The sequence below is a fragment of the Rosa chinensis genome, chromosome 7 (assembly GCF_002994745.2).
Source record: "Rosa chinensis cultivar Old Blush chromosome 7, RchiOBHm-V2, whole genome shotgun sequence".
NCBI lineage: Eukaryota > Viridiplantae > Streptophyta > Magnoliopsida > Rosales > Rosaceae > Rosa > Rosa chinensis.
This window is the reverse complement of record NC_037094.1, coordinates 49,959,469-49,980,303: the sequence shown is the minus strand read 5'-3', so window position 1 is coordinate 49,980,303 and position 20,835 is coordinate 49,959,469. Positions and strand designations below refer to the sequence as shown.

At 37.7% G+C, this 20,835-nt stretch overlaps 1 protein-coding gene across 6 annotated transcripts; it reads right to left on the bottom strand.

Annotated features, from left to right (window-relative positions):
• Positions 1-14,022: 14,022 nt before the first annotated feature.
• On the bottom strand, positions 14,023-20,396 carry LOC112177162 (probable leucine-rich repeat receptor-like serine/threonine-protein kinase At3g14840). Of its 6 annotated transcripts, none has more exons than XM_040510544.1 (24): positions 20,231-20,396; positions 19,975-20,140; positions 19,771-19,842; positions 19,607-19,675; positions 19,440-19,511; positions 19,261-19,332; positions 19,087-19,158; positions 18,929-19,000; positions 18,774-18,845; positions 18,587-18,658; positions 18,430-18,492; positions 18,212-18,280; positions 18,070-18,132; positions 17,537-17,602; positions 17,402-17,437; positions 17,280-17,314; positions 16,800-17,170; positions 16,483-16,678; positions 16,255-16,392; positions 15,725-15,843; positions 15,386-15,596; positions 15,048-15,285; positions 14,677-14,827; positions 14,023-14,554 (listed from the first exon to the last, which is right to left on the bottom strand). In XM_040510544.1, exons 1-24 carry the CDS (start codon positions 20,343-20,345, stop codon positions 14,171-14,173), a joined length of 2,994 nt encoding a protein of 997 aa, XP_040366478.1. In that variant the 5' UTR covers positions 20,346-20,396; the 3' UTR covers positions 14,023-14,170. The 6 variants fall into 6 exon arrangements, with proteins under 6 accessions (XP_040366478.1, XP_024171153.1, XP_040366479.1 ...); XM_024315385.2 differs by having other exon boundaries at positions 18,421-18,492; positions 20,231-20,395; XM_040510545.1 differs by lacking the exon at positions 19,771-19,842 and having other exon boundaries at positions 18,421-18,492.
• Between the last annotated feature and the right edge of the window lie 439 nt (positions 20,397-20,835).

The following is a 20,835-nucleotide window of genomic DNA, read 5'->3' as shown; positions in this document are numbered from 1 at the left end:
AGAGAAGAGATCCCAGCTGTCCTCCAAACATCTGAAGCATAGGGGCAAGAGAAAAAAAGGTGGTTTAGATCCTCAACCCCTACACTGCAGAACGGACAAGCAGTATCAAAATTAGCATTAAATCTAGCTATTCGTTCTCTAGTTCGTAATCTTTTCCTTGTCAAGAGCCAAGCAAAGAGTTTTGCTTTTGGCGGGATGTTCAATTTCCAGATTTTATTCAAAATTTTAGTTCTGGCCTGGGGGGGCTCATGATCACATTGCAACCAGGTTGCTGATTTAATAGTAAAATCTCCAGAGGGGGACGGACCCCGAAAAAACTCATCATTCATATTAATTGCAGGAAGGGGAATACCAATAATAAACTTCACAATATCAGAAGGCAAAATCAAAGATAACTTAGCCACATTCCAACATCCGTTGATAATATAATCACTCACATTCTCATCCAGATTTAAATTACTTCTAGCATTTAGTGGAATGAGATTAAGAAGGGGAAATTGATAAGCCCAATTAAACGTCCAGAATTTAACTTGGTGACCATTACCAATAATCCAACGCATACCTTGAGTGATGATGTCTCTATGTTCCAGAATCCCACGCCAAGCCATGGAGTGATAAGATCTAGGCTTAGCCTAAAAAAAAGAATGCTTCCTGAGATATTTCTACGAATAATATCAACCCACCAGTTATTTCTGTCTGATATGATTTTCCACCCCAACTTGGCCAGGGCAGTCTTGTTGAAGAAAGTGGCAGGCCTAACACCCAAGCCCCCAAGGGTTTTCGGTCGGCAGATTTCTTTCCAAGCAACTGGAGGGGAACAGGAATCCCTCCCCCAGAAGAAATTTCTAGATTCCTTGTCAATAGCTTTTGATAACTTAGGAGGACACTTGAAACAAGAGAATACATGGTTAGGCATACCAGAAATAGTGGACTTGATTAGAGTCAATTTTCCAGCCCTAGAAAGCGTGGCCTTTTTCCAGCCATTTAATCTGTTTGAGATCTTTTGCAGTAGTTCTTTGGCATTCAAAGGATCCTTCCAAAACACTATATTATGAATTCCTAAATACTTACCCACCGTGTTCCTCTGTTGAATGTTCAGTCTGCTTGTAATGTCAGATTTAACTCTATTGGAAATACCGTTAGAGAAGAAGATGGAAGACTTATCATAGTTAATCTTTTGACCTGAAGCATAAGCAAAAGAACGAAGAAAATTAGCCATAAAAGACGCCGCTCTGTTTGTGGCCCTTGCAAAAATAAGACAATCATCAGCAAAAACCAAATTCGAAATTCTGTACCCATTTGGAGATAAAAGTAAACCCATATGATTCTTTGAGCGAAGAGTAGCCGCATTAAGCTTTCTAATGAAAGGTTCCATACAAAGAATAAAAATATAGGGAGAAAGGGGGTCTCCCTGTCTGATACCTCTAGTAGGAGCAAAATGGCCCTCCTGCCTACCATTAACAAGTACTGAAAAAGTAGTGGAGGTGATACAATTCAAAATTAAATCAATCCAATTTGTGCAGAAACCAAAACGCTGCAGACAAATTCTAATAAAATTCCAATCTAAGAGGTCATAAGCTTTTTCTAAATCAATCTTGATAGCCATAGAGCCAGAGGAGGCTTTTTTCCGGTTAAACGAAGTGAAAACCTCATGAGCAATCAAAATATTATCTGTAATAGATTTCCCCGGAGCAAAAGCCCCCTGGTTCCTAGAGATGCACTTAATAAGCAAAGGTTTCAAACGAGCAGTTATGATTTTGGCAATAATCTTATAAGTAACATTACAAAGACTAATCGGTCTAAAATGTCCGACAACTTCAGGAGAGTCAACTTTAGGAATTAACGCAATGTTTGTATGATTGATTAAGTGGAGAGGGGTATTATTCTGAAAAACATCCGTAACCATCTTACAGATTTTGTCTTTGACCAGGTTCCAATGTTTTTGGTAGAAAACTGCATGAATTCCATCCGGCCCTGGAGCCTTAAGGCCACCAATGGCCTTGACAGCAGCCCAAACTTCCTCCTGAGTAACAACCTGCATAAGAGACTTGTTATCAACATCTTCCACAACAGAATCAAGAATTTCAGTAAAATCATAAGCATCTTGTAAGTTAAGGTTATCAGAAGCTTTAAATCTTGGAGAAAAAGTTTACTGATGTCCTCCTGATTGTCCAGCCACAAACCCAAATTATTCTTAATACGAGTAATCCTGTTTTTTCTCTTTCTGAGGTTTGCTTGGGTCTGAAAAAATCTGGTATTTCTATCTCCTAAAAAGAGCCAAGAGGATTTCTTTCCAAGCAACTGGAGGGGAACAGGAATCCCTCCCCCAGAAGAAATTTCTAGATTCCTTGTCAATAGCTTTTGATAACTTAGGAGGACACTTGAAACAAGAGAATACATGGTTAGGCATACCAGAAATAGTGGACTTGATTAGAGTCAATTTTCCAGCCCTAGAAAGCGTGGCCTTTTTCCAGCCATTTAATCTGTTTGAGATCTTTTGCAGTAGTTCTTTGGCATTCAAAGGATCCTTCCAAAACACTATATTATGAATTCCTAAATACTTACCCACCGTGTTCCTCTGTTGAATGTTCAGTCTGCTTGTAATGTCAGATTTAACTCTATTGGAAATACCGTTAGAGAAGAAGATGGAAGACTTATCATAGTTAATCTTTTGACCTGAAGCATAAGCAAAAGAACGAAGAAAATTAGCCATAAAAGACGCCGCTCTGTTTGTGGCCCTTGCAAAAATAAGACAATCATCAGCAAAAACCAAATTCGAAATTCTGTACCCATTTGGAGATGAAAGTAAACCCATATGATTCTTTGAGCGAAGAGTAGCCGCATTAAGCTTTCTAATGAAAGGTTCCATACAAAGAATAAAAATATAGGGAGAAAGGGGGTCTCCCTGTCTGATACCTCTAGTAGGAGCAAAATGGCCCTCCTGCCTACCATTAACAAGTACTGAAAAAGTAGTGGAGGTGATACAATTCAAAATTAAATCAATCCAATTTGTGCAGAAACCAAAACGCTGCAGACAAATTCTAATAAAATTCCAATCTAAGAGGTCATAAGCTTTTTCTAAATCAATCTTGATAGCCATAGAGCCAGAGGAGGCTTTTTTCCGGTTAAACGAAGTGAAAACCTCATGAGCAATCAAAATATTGTCTGTAATAGATTTCCCCAGAGCAAAAGCCCCCTGGTTCCTAGAGATGCACTTAATAAGCAAAGGTTTCAAACGAGCAGTTATGATTTTGGCAATAATCTTATAAGTAACATTACAAAGACTAATCGGTCTAAAATGTCCGACAACTTCAGGAGAGTCAACTTTAGGAATTAACGCAATGTTTGTATGATTGATTAAGTGGAGAGGGGTATTATTCTGAAAAACATCCGTAACCATCTTACAGATTTTGTCTTTGACCAGGTTCCAATGTTTTTGGTAGAAAACTGCATGAATTCCATCCGGCCCTGGAGCCTTAAGGCCACCAATGGCCTTGACAGCAGCCCAAACTTCCTCCTGAGTAACAACCTGCATAAGAGACTTGTTATCAACATCTTCCACAACAGAATCAAGAATTTCAGTAAAATCATAAGCATCTTGTAAGTTAAGGTTATCAGAAGCTTTAAATCTTGGAGAAAAAGTTTACTGATGTCCTCCTGATTGTCCAGCCACAAACCCAAATTATTCTTAATACGAGTAATCCTGTTTTTTCTCTTTCTGAGGTTTGCTTGGGTCTGAAAAAATCTGGTATTTCTATCTCCTAAAAAGAGCCAAGAGGCCTTTGCCCGCTGGGCCCAATACAGCTCTTCCGCCTTTTCCAAATGCAGAAAATCGTTATTAAGGGAAAAAACTTTATCACAAAGAAAAGTAGAAGTAGGAAATAACATCAGTTGATTTTGGTAAAACTCCAGCTCCCTCTGAAGGTTGTTGAGATTTCTAAATAAATTACCATACTGCTCTTTGCTCCAAACAGAAAGTTTATGCGCAAAGGCACCTGAAATTGTGGAAATATTCTTAATAGGGTCAGACTCATAATCCTTTAACCAACAATATTTAACAATATCAATGAAATGGGGATGATCAAACCAGATGGCCTCCAACTTAAACGATCTTGTCTTGGCGAGATTCTTGCCACTAGTAGTCAAAAGGATTGGACCATGATCCGAACCAACAATAGAGAGGTTCTCTAACTTATAATTTGGGAAAAGTTGGAGCCAATCAGTGTTGGCAGTTACCCGATCCAATCTTTCAAAGATAACAGTATGGTCTTTATGATTGTTAGTCCACGTGAAAGCAAACCCTCAGCTCTGCGGGAGATCATATCAATATCATTTAAAAAATCAATAAAATTCTGCATAAAAATATTAAATGGTGGTAAACCACCACTTTTCTCTGCAGTACTAGTGATGTTATTAAAATCACCAACTAGAATCCAAGGGTCTCCAGGATTAGGTTGAAGAGATTGAATGTCATTCCAAAGTTGTCTCTGGAGCTGTTTTTGAGGGAAAGCATAGACAAAAGAAATAAACCAAGAAGTGTTTGTAAAATTGTCAACAATACTGCAATGTAGGAACCTATTATGATAATCAATTACTGAGAGCTTAACAGTGTTGGAATTCCACATTAAAATCATGCCACCAGATTGTCAATCCGAGAGCACATAATCAAACTGGTCAAAGTAAAAAGCAAAACTAGGGAAAGTTTTATTAACCTGACTAACGTCAGGTATCCTAGTATCTAGGATAAACAAAACATCTAGCTGCAGGTGAACAATATAGTACTGGACCTGCGCTAGAAAGCCTGGCCAGGAACTACCCCGGCTGTTCCAGCTAAGCAACCTCATGGGATTACAGAATGATTAGAAGAGGATCCTAGGTTCTGGTTCTCACTAGTTTCCATAAGTTCAAGCATCTGCCTATTTCTCTTTTTTGGACTGGGGGTCACAGGACCAGCACCACCAGAACCAATAACCGGGAAATTAGCTTCATCCTTCAAAAGCATGTCGATATCACCAAATTTTGGGTCAAACGCATCTAGAAACTGATCAACCTCCTAGGAAGAATTCGAGGAAATGACGACAACCTCTTTGTGCTTCCTGGCAGCAACACGAGCTTGTCCAGATTCTAGACCAGTTGTGGTTACCTCTTTGAAGGATACGCCGGGTAAAACCACATTGGCACCCTTCACTCGCTCAGAATTAGGTCCATGGGAGAGATTGCCATTTCTAGGAAAAAACTGGCTTTTCCCTTTTCCCTTCCTTGACATAATCCTCCAGGAGCTACTATGGGTCTCTCTATCTTCAAAACCCTTGTTAACAGCAGAGGGTGCAGGGTTCTCTTGATAACCTCCAGACTCAAAGTAGCTAAACATAGGTTGTGGAAAGATGATTGAGATGTCATTTGAGAGCAGCGGTTGAATGAACTCATTGCTAGCCATATCTGCAGGGTAGATAGCTTGCTCGTTTTCGAATCTCTCCACCATGAAAAAGCTATCCTTAATATTCTTTCTAGGACAGATATGGTTCCTCTGCCTATAAAGGCCACATCTGAAGCAAACCTCAAAGATAACCTCATAAGAAACCAAAACAAAGCTAGGAGGTTTACGATTAGGGTTATTGATAATGATCGCTCGACGAAGAGGGTAACGAAGATCCAACTCGATCTTGATCCATGCGAACAGAGTCTTTTTACCAGAAAGCGTATGCTCATCAACCTTGACAAACGACCCAAGGTAGTGACCCAACTGCTTCAGGGATGATTCATTCCAGTGAGGGAGTGGGAGGTTTGGCAGCCTGACCCACACCACAAGCCGATCAATAACTTCAGTAGTAGCATCAAAATCTGGAGTCCAACGTTGCACACGGAAAAGACGGCTCCTAATATACCAGGTTCGGTTGTCAAGGATAGAAAGGACATCCTCCTCATTGTTGAACTCAAAGCAGAACCAGTTGTTAGCAAGTCTGCTCGAATTCATAACCCCTTTAAGGTTGCACCAAAGTTCATCACACTTACTTAGGATCACCTCAGGGGCAAGCAAGGGGCCAAAAATCTTCCCAACAAGACAGAACTTAGTATAGTGGTTGTCGAAATCCAGAGGTGGAGGTGGTAACTCAATCTGAACAGCAAACCTGTCAATATTGATGGTATGATCACCAATAACAACAGGAATGAAGTCAGAGGTGTTTTGGGCTCTAGGGAAAGGGAAATATTGACGTACTGGGGTAGGTCGTCTACTTGCAGAAGCCAGATTAGCTTGGGCATTTGAAGGAAAGGCCATATCTAATAGGAGAGAAAGAGACTGGAACAAAATAGGAAAGGTGAAGAACCCCAGTTTGGGGTTAAACCAATTTATACTGCTAACAAGTCTTGGGGGATACTCAAAGCCATAATAGTCCGGGGAGCGCAAGCAAGGTAGAGTAACTCGGGAACTAGGAAAAACAACTGGGGAAGAAAAAAACCCAAGTAGAAAAACACTCAAGTAATCAAAACGAAGCAGCTCGATAAACACTCAAACGACGGAACGTAAACAAGGTGAACGTAGAACCAATTAAAAGCATAAAATAGCAATCATTACGCGTACAAAAGAGAATAAATCTAGATAAAGGAAGGAAAAGATTCACTCCCTGAAAGTTTCGATGCAGCAGTTCACGGTAACAACAAGTTGGAGAAGGAAGACAAGGCGTCCGCTCCCAATCAGTTCTCGAAAAAGGAAATATCAAGCGGCCACCATCCCTCAACGAATCCCTTCGAGTCTCGAGAGACTCCAAATAAACTAAAATCTGGTTTAAAGGGATATGATTACCTCCTCCATCAAGCTGAACCTTCTGACACACAACGTATCCGTAGGCCTTCTTGTTGATATCTCCAACTGAATCCATTGGGAAACTAATCCCTGGCCATAAGTCCCTCCAGGTGGAAGTCCAGAAGAACCACCCAATCAAGGAGATGAAGAAATTTACGATCGGAGGTGGAAACCCTAAATCCCCTGAGAGAGGGGCGCATGAGGCGCGTTCCCTAGAGTTCATACCTTTTTTCTAACATCCCCTCTTTCGTATTTTTTTTTTTTCTATGTTGGTAAAGTTTGCTAATAAAGTTAAGACCATCTCCAACCGGTAGTGCTAAAAATAGCTCTGGGGTTAAATGTTAGCCCTAAATTCTATACTATTTATCGATGTGACATCAACATTCTCCAACCCGTCAAGACTAAATTATAGCTCTAAAATATATTTTAACATTTTGGATATGTTATATATATATATATATATATATATTCTTATTTTTTATCAGATTTTTACTATAGTAATTGAAATCATTTTTATGATAAAAAATATTTTTCCGGATGTTTTTTTTTTTAAGATAATCAAAAATATCTGTAGCTAATTTTGAAATGGAATAAAAATAATTTTGAAATGGAATAAAGCTGATTTCAAAATGGAATAAAGTTGATTTAGAAATGGAATAGAAAAAAAAACAACCGCTATAAAAAAAATAAAAAAAACCCAACGGCTATATGTGTAAAAAAAAAAAAAACGGCTAGATGACGTCAGTAACTAACAGTTGCTGATGTCATGCACATGTCACGCAGCACCCACATATGGGCCTCCCATTTCTGATCCATTTGGCCCTAAGGGCTAATGGGCTAAATTTGCCCCTCTCTTTAACCTTTTAGCCCTCAATTTTAACACTTTGGCCCTAAGTTGTTTGGGTTGGAGACCAAAAGGGCTAAAAAAATAGGCTTTTAGCCCTTTATAGTTAGGATGGAGATAGCCTAAAGTTCACCGTCCGATTGCTGGAAGATTTAGTTTAAATTTAAATTTAATTTTAAGTGTTTATTTATTTTTCTTAATATAGTCCTACAGCCGTACAGATAATCAGATTAGTGACGGAGGGTGGAGGTGGCAGTTCATGGCCAAGGTTTCCCAGCAGAGTGTGATGTGGTGTTGTCCAAATGGGTAGATGGTGGTTGCCGAGTTATAGAGTCTAGTTATTTTTTTGTTGGCTTGTCTTAGTTATTTTTTTGTTGGCTTGAGCAACTCCAACAGATTCTCCATATTTTGATTTTTCTTTATTCTACGGAAAAATGAGTCTCTTTTACTCCAACAGATTTCCTATAATTATCTCATTTTAGGGATAATGAGGAAAGATAAAACCTTAAATTTACAACAATCTCTAAAATTTTAAGGAGGAATGAATTGTGGAGATTTTAGAGATTGCTATAAAATAGCGAATTTGTTTGAGTTGGAGAAGAAAATTGCTTAAAACTTTGACTTTTGCTTTTCTATAATACAAAAATTATAGAGAAGCTGTTGGAATTGCTCGTCACCAATTAGCTACCCTAGGTTTCACCTTGGTCTCAATTTGCCCCTGTGTTTTATTTTAGTCAATTTGCAACCCTAGGTTTCTCCTTGGTGTCAATTTGCTATCCTGTGTTTGCTACCTTAGGTTTTCACAATTAGCCAATTCGTTACCCTAAGTATTATTTTTGCCAATTTGTTACCTTATGTTTTCAAAATTAGCCAATTTGCTACCTTGTTGTCATCTTAATTTGTTCATATCTTCGTCCAAAATTGGATTAATTTTGAAAATCTAAGATATTTCAAAATTTTAGGGAAGTTAATCTTGAAAGTTTTGAGTAGTAAATTGGCTAAAATAAAACCTAAAGTAACAAAATTGGCTAATTTTGAAACCTAGGTAGCAAATTGGCTTAAATACTAGAGTAGCAAATTGACACTAAGGTGAAACCTAGGGTAGCAATTTGACAATTATGCCTTTTTTGTTTGAGGCTTTTAGTTATTTGTTGTTTTTGGACCTTTGTTCAAATCTCAAATAAGTCCATGTTGTTTCGAGTTAGGGGTGCTGTCATGGATACCGATGAGTGGTTGGAGTTGGGTAGCTGGTTTGTTGTTAATAGGACCCAGGTTTTTGCCGGCTTAACGTCGTGCATTTCATTATCAGCATGTGTAGTGTTCGGGAGATCCTGGGATGGCTCACCCAATAGTTATCTTTTTTTGTCACTGTCTCAGTTATTGCTCTTTATTTTGGTCAATTTAGTTCAATTAGCTGCCCAGTTCTACCTTCATCGTTAAATCTATTGACATGTCAGTCTCTTCTCTTTAGAGTGAGGATGCGTGGGCAGCGTGGTGTTAGTCTATTGTTGTTTGTCTTTGTGTGTGCGTGCATGCATACATACATACATACATACATATATATAGGGCCCTTCTAGTGAGGGATCCCTTTTTATGGTCTTTTGAAGGGATAGGGCATTAGACCAACTTTTCAATCATATTTTAGCATCTCAACTGTTCAATTTGTAGGTCCTAATGTATAGATCACTTCTAAAAATTTTCAATCAAATTGATCATCATTAAGGCATTCAAAACGGCGATTTAAAATTATAAATATGAACGGTTCAGGTTTGACAGATTTGTTTTGTCCATTGATTTCATCAAGTTTGGTACTTTAACGATCACCGACTTGACTGAAATTTTGCAGAAATGATATATACATTAAGACCTAAAAACTGAACTGTTGAGAAGCCGAAATGTGATCAAAAAGTTTGTCTAATGCCCTATCCCTAGAAAAGACCCAAAAAAGGGATCCCTTAGTGGAAGGGCCCTCTACATATATATTACACACACACACACAAAGGGCCCTTCTAGTGAGGGGAATCCGTTTGTTAGGTCCATATGAGTAGATCAATTCTGCAAATTTTCAACCAAATTGATAATTGTTAAGATATTCAAAACTGTGATTTACAATTATAAACATGAACAGTTCATCATTGACAGATTTGGTTCGTCCATTGATTTAATCTAGTTCAATACCTTAATGGTCACCAATTTAGCTGAAATTTTGCATAAGTGATCTATTCATGGAGTCTCAAGAAATGAACAGTTGAGATGCTGATATGTGATCGAAAAGTGGGTCCCACAAAATATCCCTTAAAATGGCAAAAAAAAAAAAGGATCTCTTAGAGCAAATGCACCCCAATGGTCTTGGATGTCCAAGACTAGCTCAAATGGCAATAAAGAAAAAAGTCACATACACCCCAAATTTGTTGGACGACTAGAGGCTTTCCCGACCAAGTCAAAGTCCAAGACCTGCCAGTGGGCTTGGTCGGAAAAGCCTCTAGTCGTCCAACAAATTTGTGTAAAGTGTAAACACACACACACACACACAAAAGGGGACAATTTTATTTATATAGTGGAAATGTTTACAAGAGTTTGGACAATGAAAGGAAAGAGCAAATGATTACAAAGGGAAGTATGGATGTGAAGGGACCGAGTTTCCCAACTTACAACATTACTCCTATATATACAATTGAGAAGTAACTATGGTTAATAAAAAGTAACTTCAGTTAACTAACTATGGTTACAAAAATAACCTAACTAGAGTTACAAACTATCAAGTCACTAACCTTGGTTTAGGTTAAAGTGACACCTATACAATATCTACAAACCCTCTTCTGCCTTCAAAGCGACTTTAGACTTTTTATCTTGTTGTCGGTTCTGCCGGTAGTGCTTTGTGGGTCCCACTTTGCTAGTATGATTCTCATGATTAGCAAAAAGTGCAGACATGGGAGCATGAGCTAGTGGTTTTGCTTGGACAATATCAGACTCAACATCCAGTAATATAGTGCGAAGCTCACCTAGAGAGATTGGTGCTATACGAGCTCTGATGACAAATGGTTACAAAATCAGTAGGTAATCCATTCAAGATCAAAGTCACTATATCTTCATCAAGAATAAAAACTCCAGCTACAAAAAGTTGATCCCTTACCGTTTTAATGCATTGCAAATACTTGTCGATGCTATCACTACCTTTTTGAATATTCTGTATAGAGGTCTTGAGCTCAAAAGCTTTGAGCTTTGGAAGTTTAGCATATCTCTCTTCAAGTGAAAACCAGACATCTTTTGAGGTTTTACTTCCAATGATGAATGAAAGAGCATCAGACGACAAAGTGCTAGCTAGAAGAGCCAGTATAGTAGAGTCATGCTTCCTCCAGTCCTCATACTCTTGTGCAAGCTCTGGCTCTAGGGTAAAACCAACCTCATGTGCAGCGTTGTATTGTGGTGGACAAGGGACAGAGCCATCAATATATCCCATTAGGTCACAACCCATCCAACATTGATTCTATCATAAATCTCCAAGATCCATAGTTAGAGTCATCTAAGCTTACTCTGATTAGATTGGTGAAGTTGGGGAGAGATAATTATGTAGCTCAGTGTTCTTATACATGACTCATGGTAGCACTGAAGCAAAATGTAGTTTCTTGAATGTAGAAATTACAATTGTTTTGTAAAGCCTTAGTCCAAAGCCAGGAAAATCTCAGACACACCCTAGACAAGTCTATTGCAAATCCATGAAACCCTTGTCAATCAACTATAACAAGCAGCAATCTTCCATATCAAGAATCTTCATTAAACAATAATGGTTCTTTTGTAACTTTTCTATAATGCTAACTTGTTCAAGAAACTAACAAAATTTATGAATTAATCTCTCAGACCATTAGAGTAGAGACCGGCCAGCCAAGAATATATCAATGGATGCTAAACAATCAGTGTAGAGATAGCAACCAACAACGGAATTTTGTAGATGACAAAAAGCTCAACTATCAATGGATGCGACTTGCTACACCTTTCGTGGTATTAATGTTACTGATATTGCAAACTCAAACAACATCACAACAATATGTCATCATCTACTTCCATATATGTCGAAATTAACACTTGTTCAGCATGCATATAAAACCACTCGTCTCAAATAGAATTACTGATATAGCATGATTCAAGAACCACTCCAGATCGAAGAAACCTCCTATATTGAGACAAATCCAAAAGTCGAACGACAAGTAGTCTAACTGAAATGCACACCAAATTTCAGAGAGCTTCAAGAATTAACAACTTCTTCTTGAAGAAAAGCACAATCAAACACTGGATATATGAAACCAAAGCTTCAAAGCTAAAAGATCACAGTGAATTTCAGCAAATATCTTCGAAAACTAGTAGAAGAATCGAACTTCTTCTTCAATGTAAAACTTATCTGAATCTTTGTAGGTAGAGAAGCTTAATAAAATATTGAAAGGCTTGAATCGAGTATGATACTAAGCTTGAATGAAATCTTGTTAATTAAACCCTAGGTCACCGATCAACCTGAGCTCTTGACATCATGAAAAGAATCAACAAAACTAATGGCACGTTTACTTGGAATGGAAATAATCATGAATCGGAGACAATTGGAATATGAGAAGAAAGGAATCGGTATTGATTCCGGAGGAGTTGATTCCTAAACTCATCTCTCCCCTTCGTAATCAAATTCCTGAGTATTCAGAAATCGATTCCTTATAAAGAGGTGGGACCTACACTCATTCTGATTCATTCATATGTTAGTAAACGTATGAATACTTTTACCCTAAATCATTTCAATTCCTTTATGTGTTAGTAAACGCAGGAATAAATTTACCTCGTAATCATTCCCTCTATTCCAAGTAAATAAACATGCCCTAAGAGTTTTTCAAAGAACTTGAAGAAGAAGAAGAAACATAATTGCATTGCAAAATGGATTCCCGGCCGACTGCAGATCTAATTTTCATTGAGAAATTACACTTTTACCCTTAATACAGGATTTGCATAAATAAATCAATAGCAGAAAATCTCTCCTTGGAGGAGAAAAAAATATCAATTATTTCTGTCTGTATTTTTATTGTACATACATATATGGGTTTTTGTCCATTTACACCATTTTTAGAGATTTTTTTCTCACTTACCCCACTAAGATTTTTTAATTCCCTCTTACCCAAAACACTCTAAGGAGGTCTTCCTTAATACCCCATTAAGATTTTTTTTTGTTTTTATTTTTTTTAATACCATTTTACCCTCACCTTTGTTACTTAGAGAGAGTGAGAGAGAGACCATAGGGGACTTCGCCGGAGCTCGGTCACCGACAGCCGGATTCCGGTCACCGGCCGCGGGAATCCGGTCACCGACCTCCACCCACGGGAATTTGCTGAAAATCTCACTGGAAATGTTTTTTTTACCCCCAATAGACATCTATCGCCCCCCAATAAACCTTTATTGCCCCAATAGTCTATTGCCCCCTAATAGACATGTATTTCCCTCCAATAGATGACTATCAACCATGTATTGCCCCCCAATAGACGACTATCAGCCATGTATTGCCCCCAATAGATATTTCGAATACCGAAATGGAAACTAATTTTCCTAAAATTACACAAATAAAACTTTGATTAAAGAAAAAAATGAAGAGATTATATCAATTTTAAAACGTCTATTGCCCCCCAATAGACGTCTATTGGAGGGCAATAGACATTCAAAATTTGTTTTGTCTTTCCTTCTGTCCCATTACTTTAAAAAAAAAATTGATTAGGGCACCCACGCTGCACCTTTGTTCGCCGGTTGCAGGTCCTCGATTGTTGTTTTGATCCCAGTCAGTAGATCGAAACCGGAGCACGAAGATGTCTGAATGTTAAATCAGGCCCTCGGTTGCAGATCTGTTGCTCGCCTCGGTTGCTGTTGCCGGTTGCAGGCCTCGATTGCTGTTGTGAGGAGACCGGCGAGATGGAGATCAAGACATGTGTGTTGGATTGTTGGAATCAGAGAGAGAGAGAGAGAGAGAGAGACGATGATTCAGATCGGCTTGGCTACCGGAGTCGAAGAAACGACTACGTGAACAGCACCGTCACTTTCATATGGATCAGCGTCGGAAAACGCAGTGAATCCTCTACCTCCGCCTCTGGATCAACGCCCGGAAACGTCGCCGCAGTGGAAATCCACCGAAGTCGTGCTGGGGGGGGGGGTGAGAGAGAGAGAGAGAGAGAAAGAGAGGCAAGCTCCGGCGAAGGGATGAGATAGAGAGAGAATGGCAGTGGCTGCAATTTCTTAATTGAGTTGAGGGCACAATGGTCATTTGATGTCAAATTGTGTAGATGAGAATAAAAATTTATTGCTGGGGTAAGTGGGATAACTTTGGCTCATTTTGGGGCTTTTGATCTAGAACCCTACATATATAATGGCTCTGGTCCACTGCAACTGTAGTCTGTTACAAGCTCATCAGTTACCACTATGATCTAAGACACTAGCTAGCACTTGTGAAGAGGCCAAGCCTCGTGAACTTTTTGTTAACATAGACTTTTTGCATCAAAAGCTAAAAGCTATGGAGAATCAAGATTAAATGTATAGCTATCCTGGACAGTCCTTGAGGAAGAGGCATCTTGCCCTTTGGCATTGGATGAATAAATGAGGCTCCGAGTCTCGCCTGGGCTCTGTTGAATATTCACTTCCTGATGCTCATCTCTAAAGGCCTTGAAGCCCAGTTCATCACCATACATACTTGAACTCATACTTGATTCATGAATAACGGCTCGGCCTTCAAGCATGCTTAATGCTGCAGACATTGTAGGTCTCAGTGCTGGAGATGGATTAGTGCAGAGCAGTGCTACTTTGATCATTCTCATTGCTTCTTCCTTGTTGAACTCGGATCCCAAATTTGGATCCACTAGCTCCATCATATTTTCTTTTTGTTGCAGAACAAGGGCCTGCAGGGTTGAAGACAGTGAATCACCAATACGTCAAATGGATAGTTGATCCCACATGAAGTACATGGTTTTATTTCAACTCTAGTTTTTCTTGTACTCAACGAATGTGATGGAGATCTTACCCAATCTAGAAGACATACACAGTTCTCATTGGGCCGATATTTGATGTTGTTTTTGCCAGATACGAGCTCTAATGCAACAACTCCAAAACTGTAAACGTCTACTTTATCAGTTAGGTAACCCCATTGTGCATATTCTGGCGCCATGTATCCTCTGCACAACAAATAGGAACTAATAAGCATATTGTGACTTCTAATTCCCATGGCATCACAAAAGGGTAAAATGATCCATCATTTTCTGATTAGTGTAGAGTATCAGCATCGGTGTAAACATAAGTCCCTACTATATTCAAGTTTCACAAAATATAGTTCAGGATTGAAAAAAGAGTTTGTCTTTTGTGAAGGAAAAAGAGAAGATATGAAAGCTTCCTCACATGGTTCCAGCTACTCTGGTGCTAATATGCGTCTTCTCTTCTTCGTTCAGCTTGGCCAAACCAAAGTCAGAGATTTTAGGGTTAAGGTCCCTATCTAGCAGTATGTTAGTCATTTTGATGTCTCTATGAACAATTTTTAGTGTAGATTCCTCATGCAGGAAAGCTAGCCCTCTTGCAATGCCAATACATATTTTTTGCCTTTTAGGCCAGTCCAGTTTCAGTTTACCTTCTTGTGGACCTGTAATTAAGAAAAATAATCAAAATAATTAGATTCATTTATCAAACTAGTTATAAGCTCATAACATAAATACCATCCACTTATAAATTTACCAGCTTACCAAACAATGAATGTGCAAGGCTATTGTTCTCCATATATTCATATACCAGGAACAACTGATTTCTTTCTATGCAACATCCATACAATCTAACAAGATTTGGATGTTGCAAACCAGAGATCATCCCTATTTCATTCACAAACTCACGATTTCCTTGTTTTGATTTTGATGAAAGTTGCTTAACAGCAATAGTAGTACCATCTAATAATTCCCCCTTATAAACAAGAAGAAATGGAAAACATTTGAGGAATGTACATAATTCACAGAACTGCAAAATTTACATATAACAAAGCATACAAGAACAGAAAAAGGTACTTAAAACAAAAAGGAGTCATTGAATACCTTGTAAACAGTTCCAAAGCCACCTTCACCAAGCTTGTTTGCAGCATCAAAGTTGTTAGTGGCAGCTTTGATTTGTTTGAATCTAAAGAGACCAGTTTGCAGATCTAATCCTTTCAGCTCTGTCCATGTTACAAGATTAATTAGCATATTGAAATGATTTTTCAAGGAGAGCTTAGGGCCTTCTTCGTAACAAAGCTAAACATGCTACTTAGAATACATTGGAAGACTGAAGCAACTGCAACGGCGAAATACTGGAATTGCTTTCAACATACATTTCAGAAAGGAAAAAAAAATAGTAAGTAGGGGAAGAATGAGTTTACTTCTACGTTAGGTTTAAGTCAAATGATCTTGTTAAGTTTCTTTGCACCAATGAGTTTATTCTAGTTCCTGGGGACATTAAAGTACTTGTGGACTGAAAACGAATACTTTTTGGGAAGATTTGATATCCTTTTAATTTCCACTCATGCAGATGATCTTCGTGGATAAAATCAAGTCGTTTAAATTTTCTTTTCATACTAGATTTAGATTACCTTGTTCCCTAGAGATCTTGCCTCCAAAGCAGCTTCTAAACCAAAGAATGCCAAAAACCATGAAGCTAAGGCATAAGACTATAGCAACTCCAACCACTATGAATATTTTCCTGTTGCTATCACCAGGCGGGTTGAAATCTAGAAGTGGAAACAAAGCACAGAATAGTGATCAATGTTCAATAAGGGCACTCTAAAGTAGAGAGAAAAATGAATGTTTAAATTACTTACCAGACTCAATTGAGATAGCTGATATAAGAGAACCATATGTCCCTCTTTTTGGGACATTCATAGTCCCTTTCCCAGCCCAATAAAAACGGATCTCTAAAGTGCTAACATTGACAACTGCTTTAAATACTTTAATCACTTCCTTATCAACCCCCTGTGCTGCCTTTTCAATATTAAAATCCTTCAATACCAGTTTTTCCTGTGAGAAATTACCAGAATTATTCATTCCAGTTGAAAAGTGAAAAAGAAAGGGAGTGACTAAAAATTCTAATGAGGAAAGTTGGAAGAAGAAAGTGTGTGGATAGGTTCTTAATGACCACCTGAATATAGACATCAAAAAATCGGCTTCCAACACCATAATAAGACCTGTTGTCTCTGAGAACTATTTCTGCAAAGTGTAGTTTCACAGTGTAATTTCCATTTGCTAAGCAACGGGCATAATATGTGAGAGAAAGATAAGAAAGTCGGGCAGTTCTGTACAATTCCGAGTTGTTCATTTTGACTATGGAAATATTGTTTGCTATGTAGGCATGGTCAATTTGTAAGCCCATAATCACCAGTGCTACTAAATCCCCAACAACTGTGTCTTGAAAAAACTTTGCTCCACCTCCCGAGGCTTCATCCCCCTCATACTTGATGCGTCCAATGGTTATTGGTTTTCCACCACAATTTATATGCAATGAATACTGTTCTGAACAGAAAGAAACAGATGACAGAAAGGAGGACACAAGTGAACTGAAATCAATATTTTTTATCAACACAACTGTAAACCTCAAATCTTATACCACAGATTTAGTTACCTTTTGAACATGGATAGAGGCAATTGGAAAGAATTCTACATTGATATATACAAAAACAGAAGCATTAGCTTATAAACAATTACTGATGAAAGACGATGAAACTCATTGGGATTGAAGCTTACGAGTTGTTCTGTCTGGAGAAACTTTTGAACACATTACTGATGAAACAACAAACTAGTCACTTTCACATTGAGGTTAACCAAAGAAAGCAAATCTGGAGCAGGCTAATGAAATTAAGAAAATGGATATACTCTTACAAGGTTTCTCGACATGTAGTTGGGACAGAGTCCCTTGAAAAATTGTTGTAAGAAAGATCTACTATGCTGCACACAAACATGAAGTTATCCATTAGGTGAGTGAAATGCCAAGAAGATAAATTTCAGTATATTTTGGCAGAAATCTAACATAAATACATAACTTGCACAGAACAAAGATGAAATGGTTCAACATTTCAAAAATACAAAGGTAGATTTGGACCTAAATAACCACTCACGATGATAATATAACCTAGCCTTCTTATACTTCTCAGCTACAAATATGTACTTGTATGGATAATCTATCCGTCCTCATAGAGAAAAAGTTGTGTAGTTGGTTTTATCTCTTTCACACTAACTTAGCATTACAATTTGTGTATCAAGTCGCTATACTGATGATTATACACATTGTCAAGGCCTCATGAAAACTAAAATGAGATAGCAAAAGTTGCAATGTACATTTTGGAATGCAGTGTGTGGAAACAATAGATATATATGAGTTTATGAACATAAGGTTTTGGGATGAAGAAACATACTAGCGGCTATCTCTATTTTGGATCCACTCTGGAAGCCCAGTAAGCCAGTTACTCGTCAGATATCTGATCATTCAGCAGTATTAATCATGTGAAAAAAAAAAAAGGTTAAATACTACATGTGGGATAAATTTACACTGCTTACATTGTGACCAATCCTAATAACTTGTCAAGATTCGGGATGCTCCCTTTCAATCTGTTGAAGCTAAGATCTCTGCAAAATGGAAAAAAGGGAGCGGGTAATGAGAAGCATCATATTGCCATATAGCAACAACATTCAGTAAAGCTAAGCTGCACATCACAGAAAAGAAAGAAAAGACATGAAAAATAATTGGTTAATTTTCAGGGAATTACAAAACTTGCAGGCTTGTCATGTTAGAGATATATTCTGGAATTGATCCTGTTATATTGCAGCTCCTTAACATCCTGCAATATGGAAAAAACCACATAAGAAAAATGATTGTTATGAACCTCTGGATTATTCTAATTAGAAGATACTAAAACTATAAAGATGACTCACAATGTCTGCATGTTTTTCATGTTCGACAAGTTTGGAAAAACTGAGCTCTCACCACTTAAGTCACTGATTACTCTGCCTCACGTAAATGATAAGAAAGACAAAAGCCTGATTCAGTAATGATCTTTCAAAGTAAAAAAGGGAAAGATGTGAAAGTAAGCTAACTGCTAAGTTATAAGCTAGGACTCACAGGTATTTCATATTACTTAAGACAGAAAGCGTAGAAGGAATGGGTCCTTCAAAGCCACTTGCTTGCATCTCTCTGGCAAAAATATTTAGAGCAATTGAGATTACACATGAAGTATTTGTATACAATTAAAAAGCATAGCACAAAATTAAACTTACAACGTCTGAAGTTCTTTCCAACTAAGAAAATAGTTTGGTATTTTTCCAGTGAAGTTGTTACTGCCAATCCAACTGTATCAAAGTAAGAAAATAATGTCATTAACATTTTTTTTTTCTTGCTGGAAACACTTTGACTATCTAAAGTATAGTAAACTCACAGTGTTTTTAATTTGGTCATATTAGTGAGAGCCACAGGCAACTGTCCTGTGAGATTGTTAGCTCGAAGGTAGCTGCATTTAATCATCCATGGGAAAAACAAAGAACATTAAAATAAAAATTTAAATTTAACATGTAAATCAAAGAAGGAAAGACAAGAAAATAGGCACACTCACAGGACCTCCATGTTAATCAATCTCCCCATCTCCGGCGGAATAGTTCCAGAAAATAAGTTGCTTTCCAGGGCCCTGAAACCATAGTATCATCAATGTCACAACCGAACCAAAACAATCGGTACACGCATCAAATTCATTCTAAATGGCATAAAATTGGGTGAGAAAGATTGAATTCATACAAAGCTCGGAGAGTAGTTATGTTCCCCAAATAGGCCGGGATAGGTCCTGATAAGTTGTTCACACTGAGAACCCTGCATTGGGTACATTGCATTAGTTCAAATGTTCAATTAAATACATGAATATTAATTGGACACCCCAAAGATAAGCCTAGAAATCAATCACTTACAGAAATTCCAGCTTGGTAGAACCCCATTCGGGTGGAATTGAACCACTAAGGTAATTCTGCATCAGATTACTATGAGCAACAAGAAAATAAGAGTATTTGAGGTGATAAAATCTAAAAAGTTAAAACAAATACTAGAAGTTAAAGGTCTGAAGTCTGAAACATACAGTTCCTTAAGGTAAGGTAGCTTCACCAGTGATGGTGGAAGCACACCATCCAGGTCCTGACCCACAAGAAAACTGGATTACAAGGACCCAAAACAATCATGGGTATGAATGGCTTGGTGAAAAATACAGAAAAGATTGTAACGTTTTCACATTGATTCATACTATTACAAATGCAAATTGAGTAGAGAATTCGGGCACACATACATGGTTTGGACATGGCACACATTCCCAGGGAAAGAACAGTTGCAGAAGAGGGTGTTGTTGTACTGATCCGTATGTGGGATTGAGAAAGTTGGAATATTTCTACATGGGTCGCTCAAATTCCAATCCTTTTTGTTCAGTTGCTCAGCAACTTCATGAAGGGCTTGCACTGCATAATAAGCAAAATCCCAATTTTTTTCTTTTTAATTTCTTCAAAGTTATATTAGGAAACAAAAAGAGAACTTAGAAGGCCCAATACCCTCATCAGCTGGAAGAGTCATGGTCTGTGCTTCACATGTGACTTGTGCCATGGAAATGACCACTATGAAGAAGATAACCGTCTCCACTGGATTGTTCCTATAAATTCTTTCCATTTTTCTTCACTACCGACTTCACATTCATTCAGCTATGTATGAACTATACCAAGGTCATCATCTAATAAACTATTTCTTATTTGTCAAGTGATTGCACGCATATTTATGCATGTAATTGTATTTTAAACACTAAAAATAAGTTAATCCTTAAGTCAATTAATATGTGATTAATTTATTTTATTTGTTTCTTAGAAAATAAGTAGAATTACGAAAACAAGATAAAATTGTGCGAAATTGGAGCAAATTAAAATTTTCTGACAAAATGACGAAAAGTCGACGGTGGTCAAACATGATCAACTCGAGCGAGGAGGTGGAACCAATCATTCTAAGATAATTTGTGTGGAGGTGCTTCAAGACCGGAGCAAAAGAAAGAATAAAAATAGGATAATAATATGAGGGATTAATGAAACAATGTTTACTTAATTAAACAAATGTTTAATTATTTAGACATTTGTTATACATGGTGGCACGTTGATGACATTGATAGGCA